Genomic DNA, 19035 nt, shown 5'->3' with positions numbered 1-19035 from the left:
ATTTCGGCGGTTAGAAATTTGAACATTTGATTTCGAGCTGTACCGCGTTCAAAATTTTGCGTTGTTCGTCGTTTCGGCTTCGATTTTGACATTTTCAGGAAGTAGAAAAATGTGGCTGCACTGAGAGATACACCTTATATATTCTTGTTGGTTTGGAAATGAAGATTTATATTCTTTTTTGGATTTCATAGTTGATTCAGAAACAATTTTATAGATTTAATGGAAATACTTACTTCGAATAAGACATTGCGATAATTTTAATCTGAAAAAAGTCTACAGGGATTCGTTGAGTGATTCTTCACTGAATGAATCAATTTCATTAGGATTGATGACAACTGGAATCATTTTTTCTGATAATGAGTCTATGCGATCATTCAGATTCCACATCTTTGCTTCGATTCTGATTGTTTTGTGGATAAATTTTCCCCAAGCTTCTTGGTGGACTATTTCCAGAGCACTGTATAGGTATTTCTTTACTTCACACAGCTTGAAGGTCTCATTATTCCTTGCGATGAATCTTTTAACTTGAGCCCAAACCAACTCTATTGGATTTAATTCACAGTGATAAGGCGGCAACCGAATAACCGACATTCCTTTAGTCTTCGCCATCTCATCGGGGACATACCTGACGAATTTTGACTTATGACGTTTAGCCAAGTTGAGGAGCTCCACTTTCAACATGGTAGATTCAAAAGGAATAGTTTTCATTTGTAATCACTCAGTAATATCTGCTTTCTTCCAACACGACGTCGGCAGCATCTCGACTCGTCTACTGTGGTAACTTGCGTTATCCATTACTATTACAGATCCCTGCGGAAGTTTTACAAGTATGTTTTAAACCATTCTTCGAATTCTGTGGCTTCCATTCCTTTATGATAATCCCCATTTTTCTTCGATTCAAACACCATCAATCCATCTTTCACGAATCCTTCACTGCTGCCTATGTGAGTGATGATAAGACGACGACCTTTTTCAACTGGAATTTTCAAACCAGTGTTTGAACCTTCCATAAAGGCTTGTCTTCCACTTTTGATGTTCTAATCTTGCCAAACCTTCGAGACGGTATGACCCTCATTGACCCATGTTTCATCCAAATAAAAAATAGATTTACCTAGTGCTCTGGCTTTCTTTATTTCTCATAAATAGTTTCTTCTCCATTCTACAATCTCTGATTTTTCTATTAACTTGCTCATTCTATCTTGCTTTCCAAAAGTGAAATTCAGCTCATGTAATATCTTTCATAATCGACTTCTTCTTATATCAGGAAAAAAAACTGTCTTCATGAATAACAAAACATTATTTCAAGTAGGTATTTCGTTTTTTATGTAAAAAGAGTGTACTGTTCTCTTAATACAATTCTTGGCTTCTTCATCGATAACCAAACACTTTCTACCAGTGGATAGTTTCGGCTCGAAAAAGTTGTTGTTTACCTTGAGTTCCTTGAGAATTCTAAAAATTGTCGATCTATTGACACCGGTCATACTCGCGCATTTTTGCACTACTTCCTCCTTACTTTTTATTTCGGGCGGATATTGTATTCTTAAAGAATTATATACATTCTCATAACACTTGTTTTTTCATTTATATTTAATGGTGACAATTTCGGACGCTTCAGATTCCCGAACAACTAGCTTCCATGTTGTATAGCTGTTTATTCAACGTGCTCTCGAAGTAAACTGAAGAATATCACGAATAACCCCGCTGGAAAGCCAAGTCGGTCTTATTGATGGGTGCGATGTGTCTGTTGACAGTATAATTCAAAGGAATATCTATTTATACTGCATTTATACTGCAATCCCCTTCAACTAAACACCTATTTGTTGGAGAATGTCTTGGTTACTACTGGACATATTTTAAAATTCGTCATAGTAGATTTGTTATTTTGTTTGTTATGAATGATATTTTTCAAGAATAAATATTTTATTTTCGTCGTATAAATTCATTTATTTAATTCGTTGAGAGTAAATAATTTGAATGCAGTACATATATATATATATATATATATATATATATATATATATATATATATATATATATATATATATATATATATATATATATATATATATATAATATGTCGTTGAAGACGATAAAGAAGAGTACTTTGAAATACACACATCGGAAAAGTCTAGGGATATTTTTATAACATACTAAATATCATTAAAATACATGCATGAGGTCATTTAATTTCGATTAAATTGATACACTCGACCACCCTGTAGATTTCTATGGGTTGAACAAAGCCTGCAAAAACGGTAACTAATCTTTCATCAAGTTTTTTACAAACTGTAGGTTTTCGGCTAAAATGAATAATCTGAAAGTGTCGAATTTGTACATTCTATGCAGTTCTTGCTCAGCAATTAAACTGGAAATATTGTGCTTTAACATGAAACGCCATTACTTACCATTGGCTGAGATGAATAGAGCTGTAGGGCTTCTTCAAGGTGGCATGCGACAAAATGATGTAGCTCTTCGTTTGGGGGTCTCCCAAAGTGTTATCAGTCGATTGTGGCGGCGTTTCCGTGAAACTGGCAGTCCAGCCGAACAACATCCAGGGCGAGGACGCGCTACAACTGCAGTTCAAGACCGATTTTTGGTCTTAACCGCAAGAAGACAACCGACAATCACAGCACCTGAGTTGGTTAACGTGTTGCAGCAGACGCACCAGGTAACCATTGGTCGTGATACTGTCAGAAATCGACTGCATGAAGCAGATCTCCACAACAGAAAGCCACTTAGATGTCCACCTTTGTCGAGAGGCAATCGTGGTAGAAGATTAGAGTGGTGTCAAGAACATCAAAACTGGAATGCAAATGATTGGGCCACAGTTTTGTTTACAGACGAATCCAGATTTGGATTTCATCCAGATTCTCGTCGAGTAAGACTGTGGAGACGACCTGGAAATAATGAACGTTTGAGACACGTCCAGGAAGTCCACACATACAGAGGTAGTACAGTAATGCTATGGGGCGGAATCATGATCGGCGGCAGAACCGATCTCGTTTTTCCAAATCGCTCCCTCACAGCTAGACAGTACCTCGACACCATTCTTCTACCTATCGTCCGTCCGTTTGCTGGTGCTGTTGGTGAAAACTTCCACCTAATGCACGATAATGCTCGTCCACATGTCGCGCGTCTAGTGACTGACTGGCTCACCAACGAAGGAGTTGATGTATGCCATGGCCAGCACAATCGCTGGACCTGAATCCCATCGAGCATGTGTGAGACATGCTTCAACGAAGAATTACTCCGGATATGGGAAACATTCACACAACGTTTCAATTGAGAGAGCTTTTAATCGCTGAATGGGCAAATGTACCTCAACAAGACATTGACAATCTCATTTTGTCGATGCACGATAGATGTAGGGCCGTAATAAACCAGCGTGGAGGCCATACTTTGTACTGATTCCAATTTTTTTTGTATTATGATTTTTTTTCGGGGTGCCAAAGAAGAGCCATATTTTTTTTTAGTTTTGCTTGTATGCGCACTCAGTATTTTTGACCATTTAATAAATTTTGTTGTAAGTTACATTCGTTTAATAATCACCCGTCAATTTTTTTCCCTAAAGCGATCTAAAAAAAATTATTGCCATTTTTAAAAATATCCCTAGAGCTTTTAGGCCAGCAGATATCTCAGTCACCTGCAGAAAAAAATTGAAAAAAAATATGTATATCATAGAAGACCACCAGCACTTTCATGTAGCAGAGCAAAATCCACCCCCTCGCGAGCAACCCCTGCGAAACCACCCCTAACTTTTGTTTTTCAAATGGCAACCCCATGTTGTTTGTCGTTCAACTGACAGCTCTTGTTATTTCTCAACCAACGATATATCATAATTGTTCGAGAAAATTGAATACGTTAGTGGGTACTATTAACTGGACTGATCGAATTGTTCTGCATTGTAGACACCAGAAAAAGTGGACGCTACGCAGAAAAAGAGGCGATAAAATGTTAGAACTTTTTGTGCTTCCTTTCAGTCCTCTGATATCTGGATGACACATTGCCATCAGTCGTGATATTGTTGTTGTATATCAAAATGCCTTTTACCTTCACTCCCAACGAATACGTTGATATGCTTTTAATTTTTGGTGAATGCTGAAAGAATAAACGTGCTGCGGAGAGGCTGTATGGGCAGCGCTTTCCTGATCGTCGACAACCAGGTCGTAATACGTTTTCGTATGTAGAAAATACCATGCGAACGGGATCATTTCCAGGAAAAACAGATCAAGTACATCCTACTCCCGTGCGAACTGAGGAAAATTGCATAAATGTGTTGGCCTACGCCGAAGCACATCCTCATATTTCGGTTCGTGCATTGGCGGTAGAGATTGGGATCAGTAAGTCATCTGTGCAAAGAATTTTCAAACAGTACAAGTATCATCCCTTCAAAATTCATTTACACCAAGGACTCAGACCTACCGATTTCGAAAGACGAACGGCATTCATTGCTCACATTCAAGTTTTAGTCCATGACAATCCAAACATCCTCAATCAAATCTTGTGGAGTGACGAATCCCGCTTCCATAATAATGGTACTGTTAATCGACATAACATGCACTATTGGTCACAGGACAACCCTCACTGGATTAGAGAAACCAATTTCCAAACAATGTGGGGTGTGAACGTGTGGTATGGTTTACATAATGGACGACTTATCGGGCCCCATTTTTTCCAAGACACTTTGACGGGCCACCGATATTTACATTTCTTGGAAAATTGTTTACCTGCCCTCCTGGAAGATATTCCACTTGAAGAACGACAACAAATGTGATGGCAACAAGATGGTGCTCCTGCACATAGCCATAATGTAGTTACTACATTCCTCAATGATACTTTTCGAGACCGTTGGATTGGAAATAGTGGACCTGTGCGATGGCCTGCACGTTCTCCAGATCTCACGCCACTGGACTTTTTCCTGTGGGGATATCTGAAACGAGTTGCCTTCGAAACACAACCAATGAATATTGACGATTTAACCCAAAAAATTTTAGAGGCTTGTCATACCGTTACTCCGGAAATGATTAGGGCTTCCTGTACTCGCGCGCTGATTCGGCGACTTGAAGCATGTGTGGCAAGTGCTGGCCAACATTTTGAACATTTTCTGTAGTATCATGTATCAAAATACAGATGACCTTAAACATTAATATTTCATTTGTGTTTTTATTTTCTATGATTCTGCATGTCATTCTACCTACCATGATACATCATTGACCGAGAAATGAAAAAGACTGTAAGTTGAACCAAAACAAACATGGGCGTGCCATTTGAAAAACAAAAGTTAGGGGTGGTTTCTTGGGGGTTGTTTACCAGGGGGTGGATTTTACTATGCTGCATGAAAGTGCTTGTGTTCTCCTATGATACATATTTTTGTTTTAATTTTTGTTCTGCAGGTAACTGAGATATCTGCTGGCCTAAAAGCTCTGGGACACCCGGTATATATATATATATATATATATATATATATATATATATATATATATATATATATATATATATATATATATATATATAGAGAGAGAGAGAGAGAGGTAGTCTTTGCTGACTAGTTACGAACAATTCCTTGGAGTTATTTGGGATAGCAGCGAAGCGCAAGTGTACTCTTATAACATTATATTTCCAATATTTCGACAATGGTTATTGTCATCATCAGGGAGCTAAGATGATAGATTTTGAATTAATTCAGAACTAAGTTAACAGACGGATACTTACAATGTTAGTGAGATTGGTCGCATGTGAGTTGAGTTAAAATTAAAATATGAAAGTTGTGATCATGATAAAAACACATAACAACTGTAAAATTACAAGACATATGAAGTAAGTGAAAGCTACAAATATAAAAGTTAAATGAGGAATATTCATAAAATGTTTTTTTTAAATTTGAGAAAGAACGTGGTGATCTTAGGTTAGAAACACATCACTTGTCAATTTATTAAATTTTGAAGAAGAAGTAGACTTGGCATTTGCCGCTGGTGCAATTAATCAAAGAGTTACAGTTGCCTCCAGAAGAAAGAGTTTTGTTGTATAATTTTTGTTAATAAGTTGATAAATGAATTTAAGTAATGTCAAGTGAGTTGTCTTTGAAGGAATTCCAATTTTTGTCTATAAAAAGTAAATAGGAATATATTTCACTTAAATGTTGTAAGTCTGTTTTTTTATTCAGACAATTTTGTGATTGCGAAATGTAAGTCATTTCAAGGAATAATCTTTTAGAAACATTCCTCTCTTTGGTCAAAATTTTTACTGAGTTAAAGTCCATTACATGTCCATTATTGTAAACATGTTCACTAAGGGCACACCTTTCTGGATGAAGTCTACAGTCACTTTTGTGTGCAGAAATTCTGTCTTTTAATAATCTGGCAGTCTGACCAATGTATTCAGCACTGCAACTTGTACAAGGGATACTATAAACCACTTGAGATTGAAATTTTTTTGGGATTTTATCTTTTAAGTTTGAAAAAAGGGAATTAATTGTTAAAATAGGTTTGTGTGCAATTTTTATGTTATCAATATTTTTGAAAATTCGTGTGAGTTTTGGTGTAATTTCACTGGTATATGGTAAGGAAGTGAAAAGATAATTATTTATCTGAATTTCATTATTATTATTATTGATATCATTGTCCTGACTTGAAGAGATTGAAGGACGAACGTTATGATCTGCTATCCCAAATAACTCCAAGGAATTGTATATATATATATATATATATATATATATATGAATGAATTGTTACTTTAGATGAATCAATGTTTAAAATTTAAAGTACAACATTTTCTATTGATCAGTATACATCACGATACAGTCGAACAAATATTCATTGAAATATGTAGCTCCAAAACACATGACATTGAAACAGACAAAACTTTTGAAACAACCCAGTATAAGGTTCCAGCACCACTGTGCCAATAATTAATAAGGCATTCCTAGCAGTGAGTTTCGTATATTGGACGACCTAAAAGCTATTTTAGAACATCAAGAACTCACAAAAAGTACCCATGCTGATATTTTTGAGGTTAATATACTCAATAATAGAGGACAAACCGAATAATCATGATTTAATTTCCACAGGTGATTTCAAATGTAACTTTGAAAAAGTTATGGTATTCATTTTGAGTTTTCATACTCGAATAACACTATATTGTGGGATACAATAGCTTAATACGCCTCATGAAACACGTGTTGCGTTTTTGTAAACTGTTAAGGGTGAATATGTTATAATGAAAATTCATCAAGTAGCGGCCAAGTAGTTTCATGATATTTGTTTGTTATTGAAGATTTTCCCGAGATAATTACTGATAAAATCATTTTTTTATTTCAGTCGAAGTCGACTTCTCTGTTTACTTCTGTGAAAATGAGAAAATTTTTGGCTACGATCTCAAATTGTGCAGGCGAAATGGTGGCCAGTTTGGAGCAGAACGCAAATGAAAATAGTGATGTGAATATTCTTGAGGTTATCGCATGTTATACAACGGATATAATTGGTAAGAACTATTATATCGTCAACAAATCAGGGAATCAATCCGATAACTTTGTAATTTAATCAAAATGATTTCATTGTAACTAGACTAGAAGTATAGTTGCAAATACAAAAGTCATGCTTAGCTGGCTGATGTTAACAGATCGGGTTTTACAGATATGAACCTCGATCTGAATAATAATTTTCGGCAGAAAAATTTCCAAACACCATCCTTCGTGCTCAAAAAAGTTCACATTTCTCATGAAATTGAAGGTAAATAATCTGGTTGAAATTCATATCTGAAAGACCCTACCTGCAAAAATTTCTGCCTACCTGCAAGGTTTATTTTCAATTTTATGAGAATTGTGAAAGTATTGGGTGGGTTTTAGGATATTTTCTGTTGGGAATGATTAATCTGATCGAGATTTATATTTGGGATGACCGACCTGTAAGAATTTCTGCCGACCTGTAAGGTTTAATTTCAATTTTATGAGTTATGTCAACTCTTTTGAACACGAAGGATGGGGATGGAATTTGTTTCTATAGAAAATGATTATTCTGGTCGAGATTGATATCTGGGGACCCGGCCTGCTATATGATTTCGAGAGCAACGTTTACTGAGAAGGATTTGCTGAACTGCAGATCAGCAATACTTTTGAAAGCCATGTAAATAACTTGTAAGTTCTTGACCTTGATACAAAAACCGGCATATCTAAAAACACATTGATTATTTTGAAGGAATTTCATTTGGTGCATTAATTTAATGTGTTGAAAGCCCTAGATATTTCTATCAAAAATATTTTTTTTATCAAAGATATATATATGTGATACCTGGTTTTAGGTGGGTTGTCTGTAATCTGCTATGTGTATAATAATAATAATAATGATGTATACTTTATTGTCGAAAGATGAACATCTCGTAAACAAAGCAGTTATAAAGAGTAATAGAAACAAAAAAAAATAGTCGGTTGTAAACAACACATAATAAGTCTCTCAAATATAGGTTAAAATAATTTTCTTACTCTTAGGAATATAAAAAATTAGTGTTATAAGGATAGGAAAGAAAGAAAGAACTTCGAAACCACTATGTGATTTCTGTTTGTGAGGTTGCAGTCAATTTTGAGGATTCCAGGAAGTAAGAAAAACTCTTTGGTATTATGTCGAGCTTTCGAAAATGTTTATTTCCTTCTTCTGGACTTACTAAAAACTTAAGTATATAGGCAGCAGGGCTTCTAGATCAAAACCCCATGTATTTTCTTATGAAGGTTCATTCTGGCAATTTTGGATCCTGCGACCAATCAGAGCGCTCCAAATTGTCACGTGACCCAGACGCATCGTCGCGAGTACACCAATCAGAGCGCTCCAAATTGTCACGTGACCCAGACGCATCGTCGCGAGTACACCAATCAGAGCGCTCCAAATTGTCACGTGACCCAGATGCATCGTCGCGAGTACACCACACTGGCGCCACCTATGAGTCACTAGCTGAACTGTCTATTGGTTGAAGAAGAACACTGTAAACACTAGACATATGGGTGTTGTCATGCGACGCAGTATGCGCAGTTGCCGGTTTTATGATGTCTGTCAATACGGATCGGTGTCTGTGCAACTGTCAAATGTCAATGAGGGTGCGGGACGGTGTCTGTGAGGGGGAAACGTGTGACGTCATCGACGCAGGATGGAACGAGTATCGTAGCGATTCAAGCATGGAACTCGACCCCCTTGCCCTCGCCCCCCTTAGTACTCCACATCACCGCTCAGGCCCTCTTGAGACTCTTCCTCACCCCTCGGCCCCCTTATCACGTTACAGTCACGTGATTTTAATTAAAAAAAGTTTATAGTTATGAGATTCGAACCTGGATCGTCCGCGCCGTAGACATTGTCCTTAGCCTCTAAACCATCTTAAGATATTGAAGTTAACTGCGAATGTTGGGTATTTACAGCGTTAGTTTTGTCGGGACCGATATTGACTCATTCATTATACTTGACAGCATTTTTATTTTTATTTCCATAGAATGTAATCGTCATTATCATATTGAAGATAGGAAAATATACTTAGATTTGGGAAATAATTAATATTTCATGTAAAGATGTGTATGTGTGTGTAAGAGCGAGAGGCGCGTGTGACGTAATCGATGCAAAGAGAGATGGAGATTGAGGTTTTACCGGTTGCTAGTGCAAGCAGGTGTTGCCAGTTGTACAATAAATCAATGTTTATGGAGTAATGTAGCGTTGCCGGTTTGAAAATTAAGTTATAGAATACACAGAGTCATCTATGAGTCACTAGCTGAACTATCTATTGGTTGAAGAAGGACACTGTAAACACTAGACTCATAAGACTGCATCTGTCAAATGTTAATACATGCCAGCATGTCAGGTTCGGCGTTGCCAGTTGTACAATAAATCAATGTTTATGGGGCAATGTAGCGTTGCCGGTTTTGGAATTAATCGTGAACTACTCGACGGAAATTGGAAGCGCGAAAGTGATATATTAATAATAATGAATCAAATTTAAGAAAAAACATTACAGATTAATGAGGCTGTATCGTTTCAAAGTGTGATCCCTCAATGTTACAAGGTATCTCAAAATACATCATTGAAAACAAACATGGCGTCGAAGTGTACAGGGTGCGTCAAAATACATCATTTAAGAAAGAATATAACAGTTCCACGAGGCTGTAAGTTTTCAACGTGCGATCCCTCAATGTGTACAAGGTATCTCAAAATACATCATTGATAAACGAATATGACGTTGAAGTGTACAGGGTGCGTCAAAATATATCATTTAAGGAAAAAAACATGTCGATTTGAAATATGATATTAATGTGTATACAGGGCGTTTCAAAATACATCATTTAAGAAAAAAACATGTCGGTTCAACAGAAGTCTAGCGTTCCAACATGTCGGAAGTCTCGTATCTTTGTTAACCAAGTTAGCATCATCAGGAGAAAGAGTAGATCCAAAAGTGTCGAGAGGTTAAGCGTTGTGGACTCAACGTGGGGGCAATGGGGGAGCCAAGTATTCGACAATGACATTTCAAAATAAGTGGTTTTCCGTGCGTTTTCGATCGTTTTTCGTGCGTTTACGATCGTTTTTCGTGCGTTTTCGATCGTTTTTCGTGCGTTTACGATCGTTTTTCGTGCGTTTTCGATCGTTTTTCGTGCGCTTTCGACCGTTTTCCGTGCGTTTATTCGTTATCGTTTCATCGTTATTGTCGTAACGGTTTTTCGTGTTTCAATATGACAGTCATTTATCATTTAATGCGTTTCGCTAACCAAGTTAGCATCATCAGGAAATGACTAACGTCCATGCTTTGTCATATAAAGATTCATTTTGCGAATTTTCAGACTCTCGAACGGAACCTTGTGGAACACCCAACCTAACTTCTGTTACAGAGTGGTGTCGGTCAGCCAATCAGAATGAAGACATCAAATATTGCTCGATTGATTGTGCTAGATGAAATTGAACTGGAGAATGAGGGTCGAATCATAATAATAATAGTGATAAAACATTAAAAGCTTGAAAGTGACGTAGTCAGCGTGGGAGGTGGTGGCGTGTGTGAGGATTTGTGGAAATAAATGAGTTATTACAAAAAATAATAGCGCAACTGTCAGAAGGACACTGAGTTGTATATTCACTAATAATGATCGGATCGTCGCACACAGCACGTCAAATGAAAGGATAAGAAATGGAGGAAGAATTGCAAATTCAACAAACTTGTAATTAAAAAATGTTGGGTTATGAACAACTATAAGTTTATTCCAATTGCAGAAGCTTGATTCAAAACGCAGAATTTATTGACAAAGAAAATGAAAAAAATTATTGGATACTGAAACATATGATATATTTGGATTCCTTAGGGTGAGAAGCATTCGAATCCATCAAAAAACGACCACTTCCGGTTTTCACTTCCGGTCCTCCGATTTCGATGATTTCAACATCAATGGATTCGTTTAGATGTCATGAAACATAATTAATCATTTGTCGAAGCCAAAAGGACCTTATAACCTATTTTCATTATACTAGCAGCAACAGACCGATGTGGGTACTCATTTCAAATGATGTCATTTGTAAATTATGAAAAGTATAATATCGAGCATCTAATGTGAAATAGCATAGAAAGAATGGCACATTTGAAGAAAATCATTGAACATATTTGAAATTAAAAGTTGTTGGGTTATGAACAACTACGAGTGTAATGTAATTGCAAAAGTTTGATTCAAAACACATAATTTGTTGACAAAAAAAAATGAAATAATCATCGTATACTGAAACATATGGTATTTTTGGATTCCTTAGGGTGAGAAGGTTTCGAATCCGTCAAAAACAGGTCACTTCCGGTTTTTACTTCCGGTCGTCCGATTCCGATAATTTTGACATCAATGGATTCGTTTAGATGTCAAAAAACATAGTTAATCATTTTACGAAGCCAAAAGGACCTCATAACCTATTTCTGCTATACTAGTCGCAACAGGTCGGTGTGGCTACTCATTTCAAATGATTTAATGTGTAGACTATGAAAAATATAATATCGAGCGCCTAACGTGAAACAGCATAGGAAGAATTGCAAACAGAATCATTGAAAAAACTTCGGATCGTTACGTACATCATGTCAAATGAAAGAAGAAAAATTGCAGAATTCATCGACAACGAAAAAACAAATATGGTGCAACATGTCAGAAGGGCACTAACCCACATCTTTATTAATGATAACTGAATCTCAACGTGCAGCACATCAAATGAAAGGGAAACGAATGCAGAATTCATCCTCAGAGAAAAAGCAAATCTGACGCAACATGTCAGAAGGGCACAAAGCCACATTTTCGTTAATAATTGTCGAATCGTCACGTACAGCACGTCAAATGAAAGGAAAAGAAATGCAAAATTCATCGACAGAGAAAAAACAAAGATGGCGCAGTATGTCAGAGTGACACTAAGCAACATCTTTGTTGATGATAGTTGGATCTCAACGTGCAGCACATCAAATGAAAGGGAAACGAATGCAGAATTCATCAACAGAGAAAAAAAACGGAGACGATGCCAAGAGGGCCCAAAGTTGTATCTTCACTAATAATAGTCGCATCATCACATGTAGCATTTCAAATAAAATGGGGGAAAAAAAGCAGAATTCATGTGTTTGTTGCGCTATTCAAATCCAAGGTGACATGGATCAATGTCAACGCTGAATATGCATCTAACAAAGACTCTTTGATTTTCTTTTGTTTCATTTCAGAATATGTCATCACTAATTTTTATATTTAAACCCAAAGTGACATTGATCACTGTCAATGTCGAATCTACATCAGGAGATACGCAGTTCTCAAAGCGACGAAACAAAGGCTCTTTGTTTCATTTTGAAATATGTCATCACTTATTTTACTATAAATACGTCATGCATGGCGAAATGAGTTAGTTGCATCCGTTGAAAGTGATACCAGTGACAAGTGCACCGATTCTATTTGAAAGTAAGTGTTTTAGGTTTGACTTTTTCCTCAGATGAATTTATTCAAATGTAATTTATTTGAAAATTGGTGAGAATTGTTGAATCATTTGATTTCCAAAATTTTTCTCGATATATATATGTTGGATGATTTCAGTCAAATGTTTTACATGTCGTGGTTTGTTTGAGATAGTATTCGCATATATTGTCAATCAAAACATGAAGCTTTCATTTTTTATTTTTCACAGATGGATTTACAAAAGTTGAATGCAAGTTCGATCGTGAAGAGAAAGCCAAGTATCAAAGTAGTAGATTTGCCTGTGGAGATGCCGCAGAGGATATTCACTGCCAAAATCGTGAAAGGAAAATTTGGTGAGGCGGTCTTGTTAGATTTGGGAGATAAAGTATCATTTCTGCCCCACCGAGTGACGGAGGCGTATCGTCCTCACTTAGAAGAATTTTCATCAGGAAAATACGCTATTGTGTTCAAAGGGTTGATGGACATTGGGAAACCGAATCTTGTCGTTTCATTTGAGATTGTACAAAATTAAGGTTAGTACTGTTTCCAATTTTTTCTTTGTTTTATAGGCAAAGAGTTTTTGGGTGTATACAATATTTTTCATTCGAGTCAAAAATTCTCACTCACAGATATGATCCGCATAAAGTAGTGTTTCCATACAATATATTTCCTTCACTTAGTACGTGCAGAATATGTGTTTTAAATTCATTATTTTGAATGACACTTGATTTTTTATTTTCATTATATGTGTAGCAATTACTTCATGGAAGACATTACCCTCTCTGTTGTCAAAAAATTTTGTTTAGTGTATGTTTTTATTAAAAAATCGAATTTATTTCAGTGTATGTTTTTATTGAAAAATCGAATTTATTTCAGAATAATACATCAACGTGTGCAGTATCAGTCAGAGTCATCTCAACAACAACATTCAAAACCGTCATAGCAACCTTTCCAGAACGAGTTTCAAATCTAAGCAGTTTCCATTTTTTTCAATCTATAGAGGCTTGAATTTGTCGATATTCAGTGATTTGTTGGACAAACTGCGTCTATTCAATATATACACAACCGTAATGAATTTGGAAGACTTTGAAGATTCATCGTGGTGTGTTCCAAAATTCAAGAAAAACACGCCGTTCTGTATGGGTCATTTCAAAGGAAATTTGTTCAGCTGCAGTCTCAATAACGTTGATATTTTATATAAATGGCTTTATAATAAACTACCAAAATAAATACAATACATATCACACACATCTTTTTTTGAAAATGAAAACTTATCTTATACAGGGAAAGTTGTCAAAAATGTGCAATAACAAAAAATTATATACCAGATTTTATAGAGATGAAGAAACATCATATTGAAAGATACTAAGTTGACAAAAACAGGACATTTTAGAAATGAAGGAAATAAGTTTGTCTGTCATTTTAAATTCTGATTCGTTGGGTCGATATAACAAAAAGTGGCATTTTATATCTTGAATTTTATTCAGGACACTATTATAGATTATTGACATTTGTCATTAAATTTCAAGTATGATATTTGGAAATTCATTTCGTATTGTAGTTTTTTCGAAATTCCCTTTCAAAATAGCATCCTTTGATATAGATACCGGACGAGTTCATTATGTGTAGATAACCTGATTTTAATTTTTATGACAATGTCGTTTGGTGTGATCACGAGTCCATTATAACAGGGAGTGAAATGAATTCTCAGACATATGAATATAACAAAGTAACGATACAGACAAATATGAAAAATCGTTATGAAATAATTCAAAGCCATGAATCGAAATACATGAATTGCTTTGATATTCTGAAACAAAAACACTCAGTATTCACAATTCCATTCATTATTCCAACTATCTTCAAAATGCACATCAAGCATTTTGTCGTAGTACGGTGACCGGAGCAAAGTTACAACTTCAGCATATGAATGTTTATAAATAGTGAGGTAGGTCAAGATCTTCAACAGGTATTACGAAATTCATTCGGTGTTCATTGATCACGAAACGGTTCGTAAGCTTTCGGAATACAATGCAAATAATTTTCTTTATGACTATTCGTTAGATATTAAATATTATTACCTCAAAATATATCGAAATCATAACACGTTTGCGATTCATTTTTTCAGTTACACTTGAAAAGTGAGTTTCAGTTTGCAGAAATAATAGCCCACACATGTTGGAAATTTTGCCATAGTGTGGTGAAAATCGTATTGAAAATTCTACGAAATATAAGCGCATACATACAGAGTGAATCAATATTTGAAATACGTCGTTTGGAACCCCCCATAACCCTTCTCTATCGAATTTTGGCAGAAATAATGCTGAGTCGTATTGTAGAGTTAACGTTCGAAATTGGGGAAAGTGAAGTATTCAACAGTTTTGCGTGCGACGGTTATGCGTGCGTTTTCGAACAGTTTACGTGCCTTTATTCGTTATCGTTTCGTCGTTATTGTCGTTTTTTTTCCTATTTCAATATGACAGTCATTTAACACTTAATGCGTTTCGCTTGCCAAGTAAGCATCATCAGGAGATGACTAAAGTCCACGCTTTGTCGTATGAAGGTTCGTTTTGCGAATTTTCAGACTCCTGAACCGAACCTTGAGGAACAATCAGCCTAACTTCTGGTACAGAGTGGTGTCGTAAGCCAATCAGACTGGAGAAATCAAATATCAGTAGAATGATGGTTTTAGATGAAATTGAACTGAGGAATGTGGGTCGAATAATAATAATAATAGTGATAAAACATTAAAACTCAACTTGTGTTACAGAGTGGTGTCGGTCAGCCAATCAGAATGGAGGAATCAAATATCGGTCTAATAATTGTGTTAGATGATATTGAACTGGGGAATGTGGATCGAAAAATAATAATAATAATGATAAAATATTAAAATTTTGAAAGTGACGTAGTCAGCGTAGGAGGTGGTGGCGTGGTAGAAAATGTGTGAGGATTTGTGGAAATGAATGAGTTATTAGAAAAAAAAAATGGAGCAACTGTCAGAAGGGCACTAAGTTGTATATTCGCTGATAATAATCGAATCTTCGCTTACAGCACGTCAAATGAAAGGACAAAAAATCCAGAATCCATTGACGAGAGAATACAAAGATGGCGCAACATGTCAGAAAGACATTAAGTCACAATTTCACTCATGATATTTGGATCTTAACGTGCAGCACATCAAATGAAAGAGAAACGAATGCAAAATGTTATCGATAAAGAAAAAAAAACAAAGACAACGTAACATGTCAGAAGGGCAATGAGCCGTATTTTCGTTAATAATGATTTGTTCTCAACGTACAGCACATCAAATGAAATGGAAACGAATGCAGAATTCATCGACAGAGAAAAAACAAAGATGGCGCAACATGTCAGAAGTGCACTAACCTGCTTCTTCGTTAATAAAAGTCGCCTCGTCACGTGCAGCATATCAAAGAAAAAACAAAAGAGGCAACCAAAAGGGCACTGAACCATATTTTCGTCGATCATAGTCGGATCGTCGCATTTGACATGATTCATTCACTCAAAACTGAAATATTTAGAAGATACCAAAGGAGATCTCACGGTGACTATAAGTTCTGGTATGCTTTGTTAGGTATCGAATGATGCGTGCAATTTCGTTAATTCCAGCGACATGATTATTCCAAGACATATTGGTGTCCATTTGAACCTCAAAAAACTTATCGAAGCAGAAGGTGGAACCCCAAAAAATAGGAGATATAGTACACCAAGTCAGTGAAGAGCGGCATTTTTCTGCCGAAAAATTTTTGAATTTCTTCAAATTTTCCAAATATCTGTAACAGAAAGACAAAACTCAGCTGCGGAACGCTTCTATCTACTAAAGTTAAGTATGTGTCGGTAGTGTGTAACGAAGGTTTCCATTAAATTCACTGGTTGCGCCCTCTGGAGGATGTTTGTTGCGATACACCATAGGTGACAATATTTATTGTTTATCATTTCGAATCCATTGAATACAAGGGGTTTGGAAATAGAAAAAAACAACGTTTCAACGCTTTGTAGACGTGTTTGATGCTCTATGATCAACACCCGTTATCCATATTTTCATTATTATCCCGATTGTATGACCACCAAACATTAGATATCATCGGGATTGAAGGGAGCTGATAGGTTAGGTGGAGTACCAAGGTGGCCGATAGGTTAGGTGGAGTACCAAGGGGCCGAGGGGCGGAGTTCCACGCTTAAATCGCTACGATACTCGTTCCATCCAGCGTGCCCCCTTGGTACTCCACCTAACCTATCGGCCACCTTGGTACTCCACCTAACCTATCAGCTCCCTTCAATCCCGATGATATCTAATGTTTGGTGGTCATACAATCGGGATAATAATGAAAATATGGATAACGGGTGTTGATCATAGAGCATCAAACACGTCTACAAAGCGTTGAAACGTTGTTTTTTTCTATTTCCAAACCCCTTGTATTCAATGGATTCGAAATGATAAACAATAAATATTGTCACCTATGGTGTATCGCAACAAACATCCTCCAGAGGGCGCAACCAGTGAATTTAATGGAAACCTTCGTTACACACTACCGACACATACTTAACTTTAGTAGATAGAAGCGTTCCGCAGCTGAGTTTTGTCTTTCTGTTACAGATATTTGGAAAATTTGAAGAAATTCAAAAATTTTTCGGCAGAAAAATGCCGCTCTTCACTGACTTGGTGTACTATATCTCCTATTTTTTGGGGTTCCACCTTCTGCTTCGATAAGTTTTTTGAGGTTCAAATGGACACCAATATGTCTTGGAATAATCATGTCGCTGGAATTAACGAAATTGCACGCATCATTCGATACCTAACAAAGCATACCAGAACTTATAGTCACCGTGAGATCTCCTTTGGTATCTTCTAAATATTTCAGTTTTGAGTGAATGAATCATGTCAAATGCGACGATCCGACTATGATTGACGAAAATATGGTTCAGTGCCCTTTTGGTTGCCTCTTTTGTTTTTTCTTTGATATGCTGCACGTGACGAGGCGACTTTTATTAACGAAGAAGCAGGTTAGTGCACTTCTGACATGTTGCGCCATCTTTGTTTTTTCTCTGTCGATGAATTCTGCATTCGTTTCCATTTCATTTGATGTGCTGTACGTTGAGAACAAATCATTATTAACGAAAATACGGCTCATTGCCCTTCTGACATGTTACGTTGTCTTTGTTTTTTTTTCTTTGTCGATAACATTTTGCATTCGTTTCTCTTTCATTTGATGTGCTGCACGTTAAGATCCAAATATCATGAGTGAAATTGTGACTTAATGTCTTTCTGACATGTTGCGCCATCTTTGTATTCTCTCGTCAATGGATTCTGGATTTTTTGTCCTTTCATTTGACGTGCTGTAAGCGAAGATTCGATTATTATCAGCGAATATACAACTTAGTGCCCTTCTGACAGTTGCTCCATTTTTTTTTTCTAATAACTCATTCATTTCCACAAATCCTCACACATTTTCTACCACGCCACCACCTCCTACGCTGACTACGTCACTTTCAAAATTTTAATATTTTATCATTATTATTATTATTTTTCGATCCACATTCCCCAGTTCAATATCATCTAACACAATTATTAGACCGATATTTGATTCCTCCATTCTGATTGGCTGACCGACACCACTCTGTAACACAAGTTGAGTTTTAATGTTTTATCACTATTATTATTATTATTCGACCCACATTCCTCAGTTCAATTTCATCTAAAACCATCATTCTACTGATATTTGATTTCTCCAGTCTGATTGGCTTACGACACCACTCTGTACCAGAAGTTAGGCTGATTGTTCCTCAAGGTTCGGTTCAGGAGTCTGAAAATTCGCAAAACGAACCTTCATACGACAAAGCGTGGACTTTAGTCATCTCCTGATGATGCTTACTTGGCAAGCGAAACGCATTAAGTGTTAAATGACTGTCATATTGAAATAGGAAAAAAAAACGACAATAACGACGAAACGATAACGAATAAAGGCACGTAAACTGTTCGAAAACGCACGCATAACCGTCGCACGCAAAACTGTTGAATACTTCACTTTCCCCAATTTCGAACGTTAACTCTACAATACGACTCAGCATTATTTCTGCCAAAATTCGATAGAGAAGGGTTATGG

General features: G+C 36.3%; 1 protein-coding gene across 1 annotated transcript in view; it reads left to right on the top strand.

The window, feature by feature from the left end:
- The window catches only part of LOC141481836 (cytochrome P450 6k1-like), a 43384-nt gene that overhangs the window by 7540 nt on the left and 16809 nt on the right, over positions 1-19035 (top strand). The window contains exon 3 of the mRNA XM_074174103.1: positions 7317-7479. Coding sequence (XP_074030204.1) covers positions 7317-7479 — 163 coding nt within the window. The remainder of the gene's footprint in view (positions 1-7316; positions 7480-19035) is intronic.

This window comes from Leptinotarsa decemlineata, unplaced genomic scaffold (genome assembly GCF_025532065.1).
Source record: "Leptinotarsa decemlineata unplaced genomic scaffold, Ldec_3_MD MMD2_tig00000505_RagTag_RagTag, whole genome shotgun sequence".
In the NCBI taxonomy this organism is placed as follows: Eukaryota; Metazoa; Arthropoda; class Insecta; order Coleoptera; family Chrysomelidae; genus Leptinotarsa; species Leptinotarsa decemlineata.
Note: the sequence above shows the minus strand (reverse complement) of the source record. Positions and strands in the feature narration are given on the sequence as shown.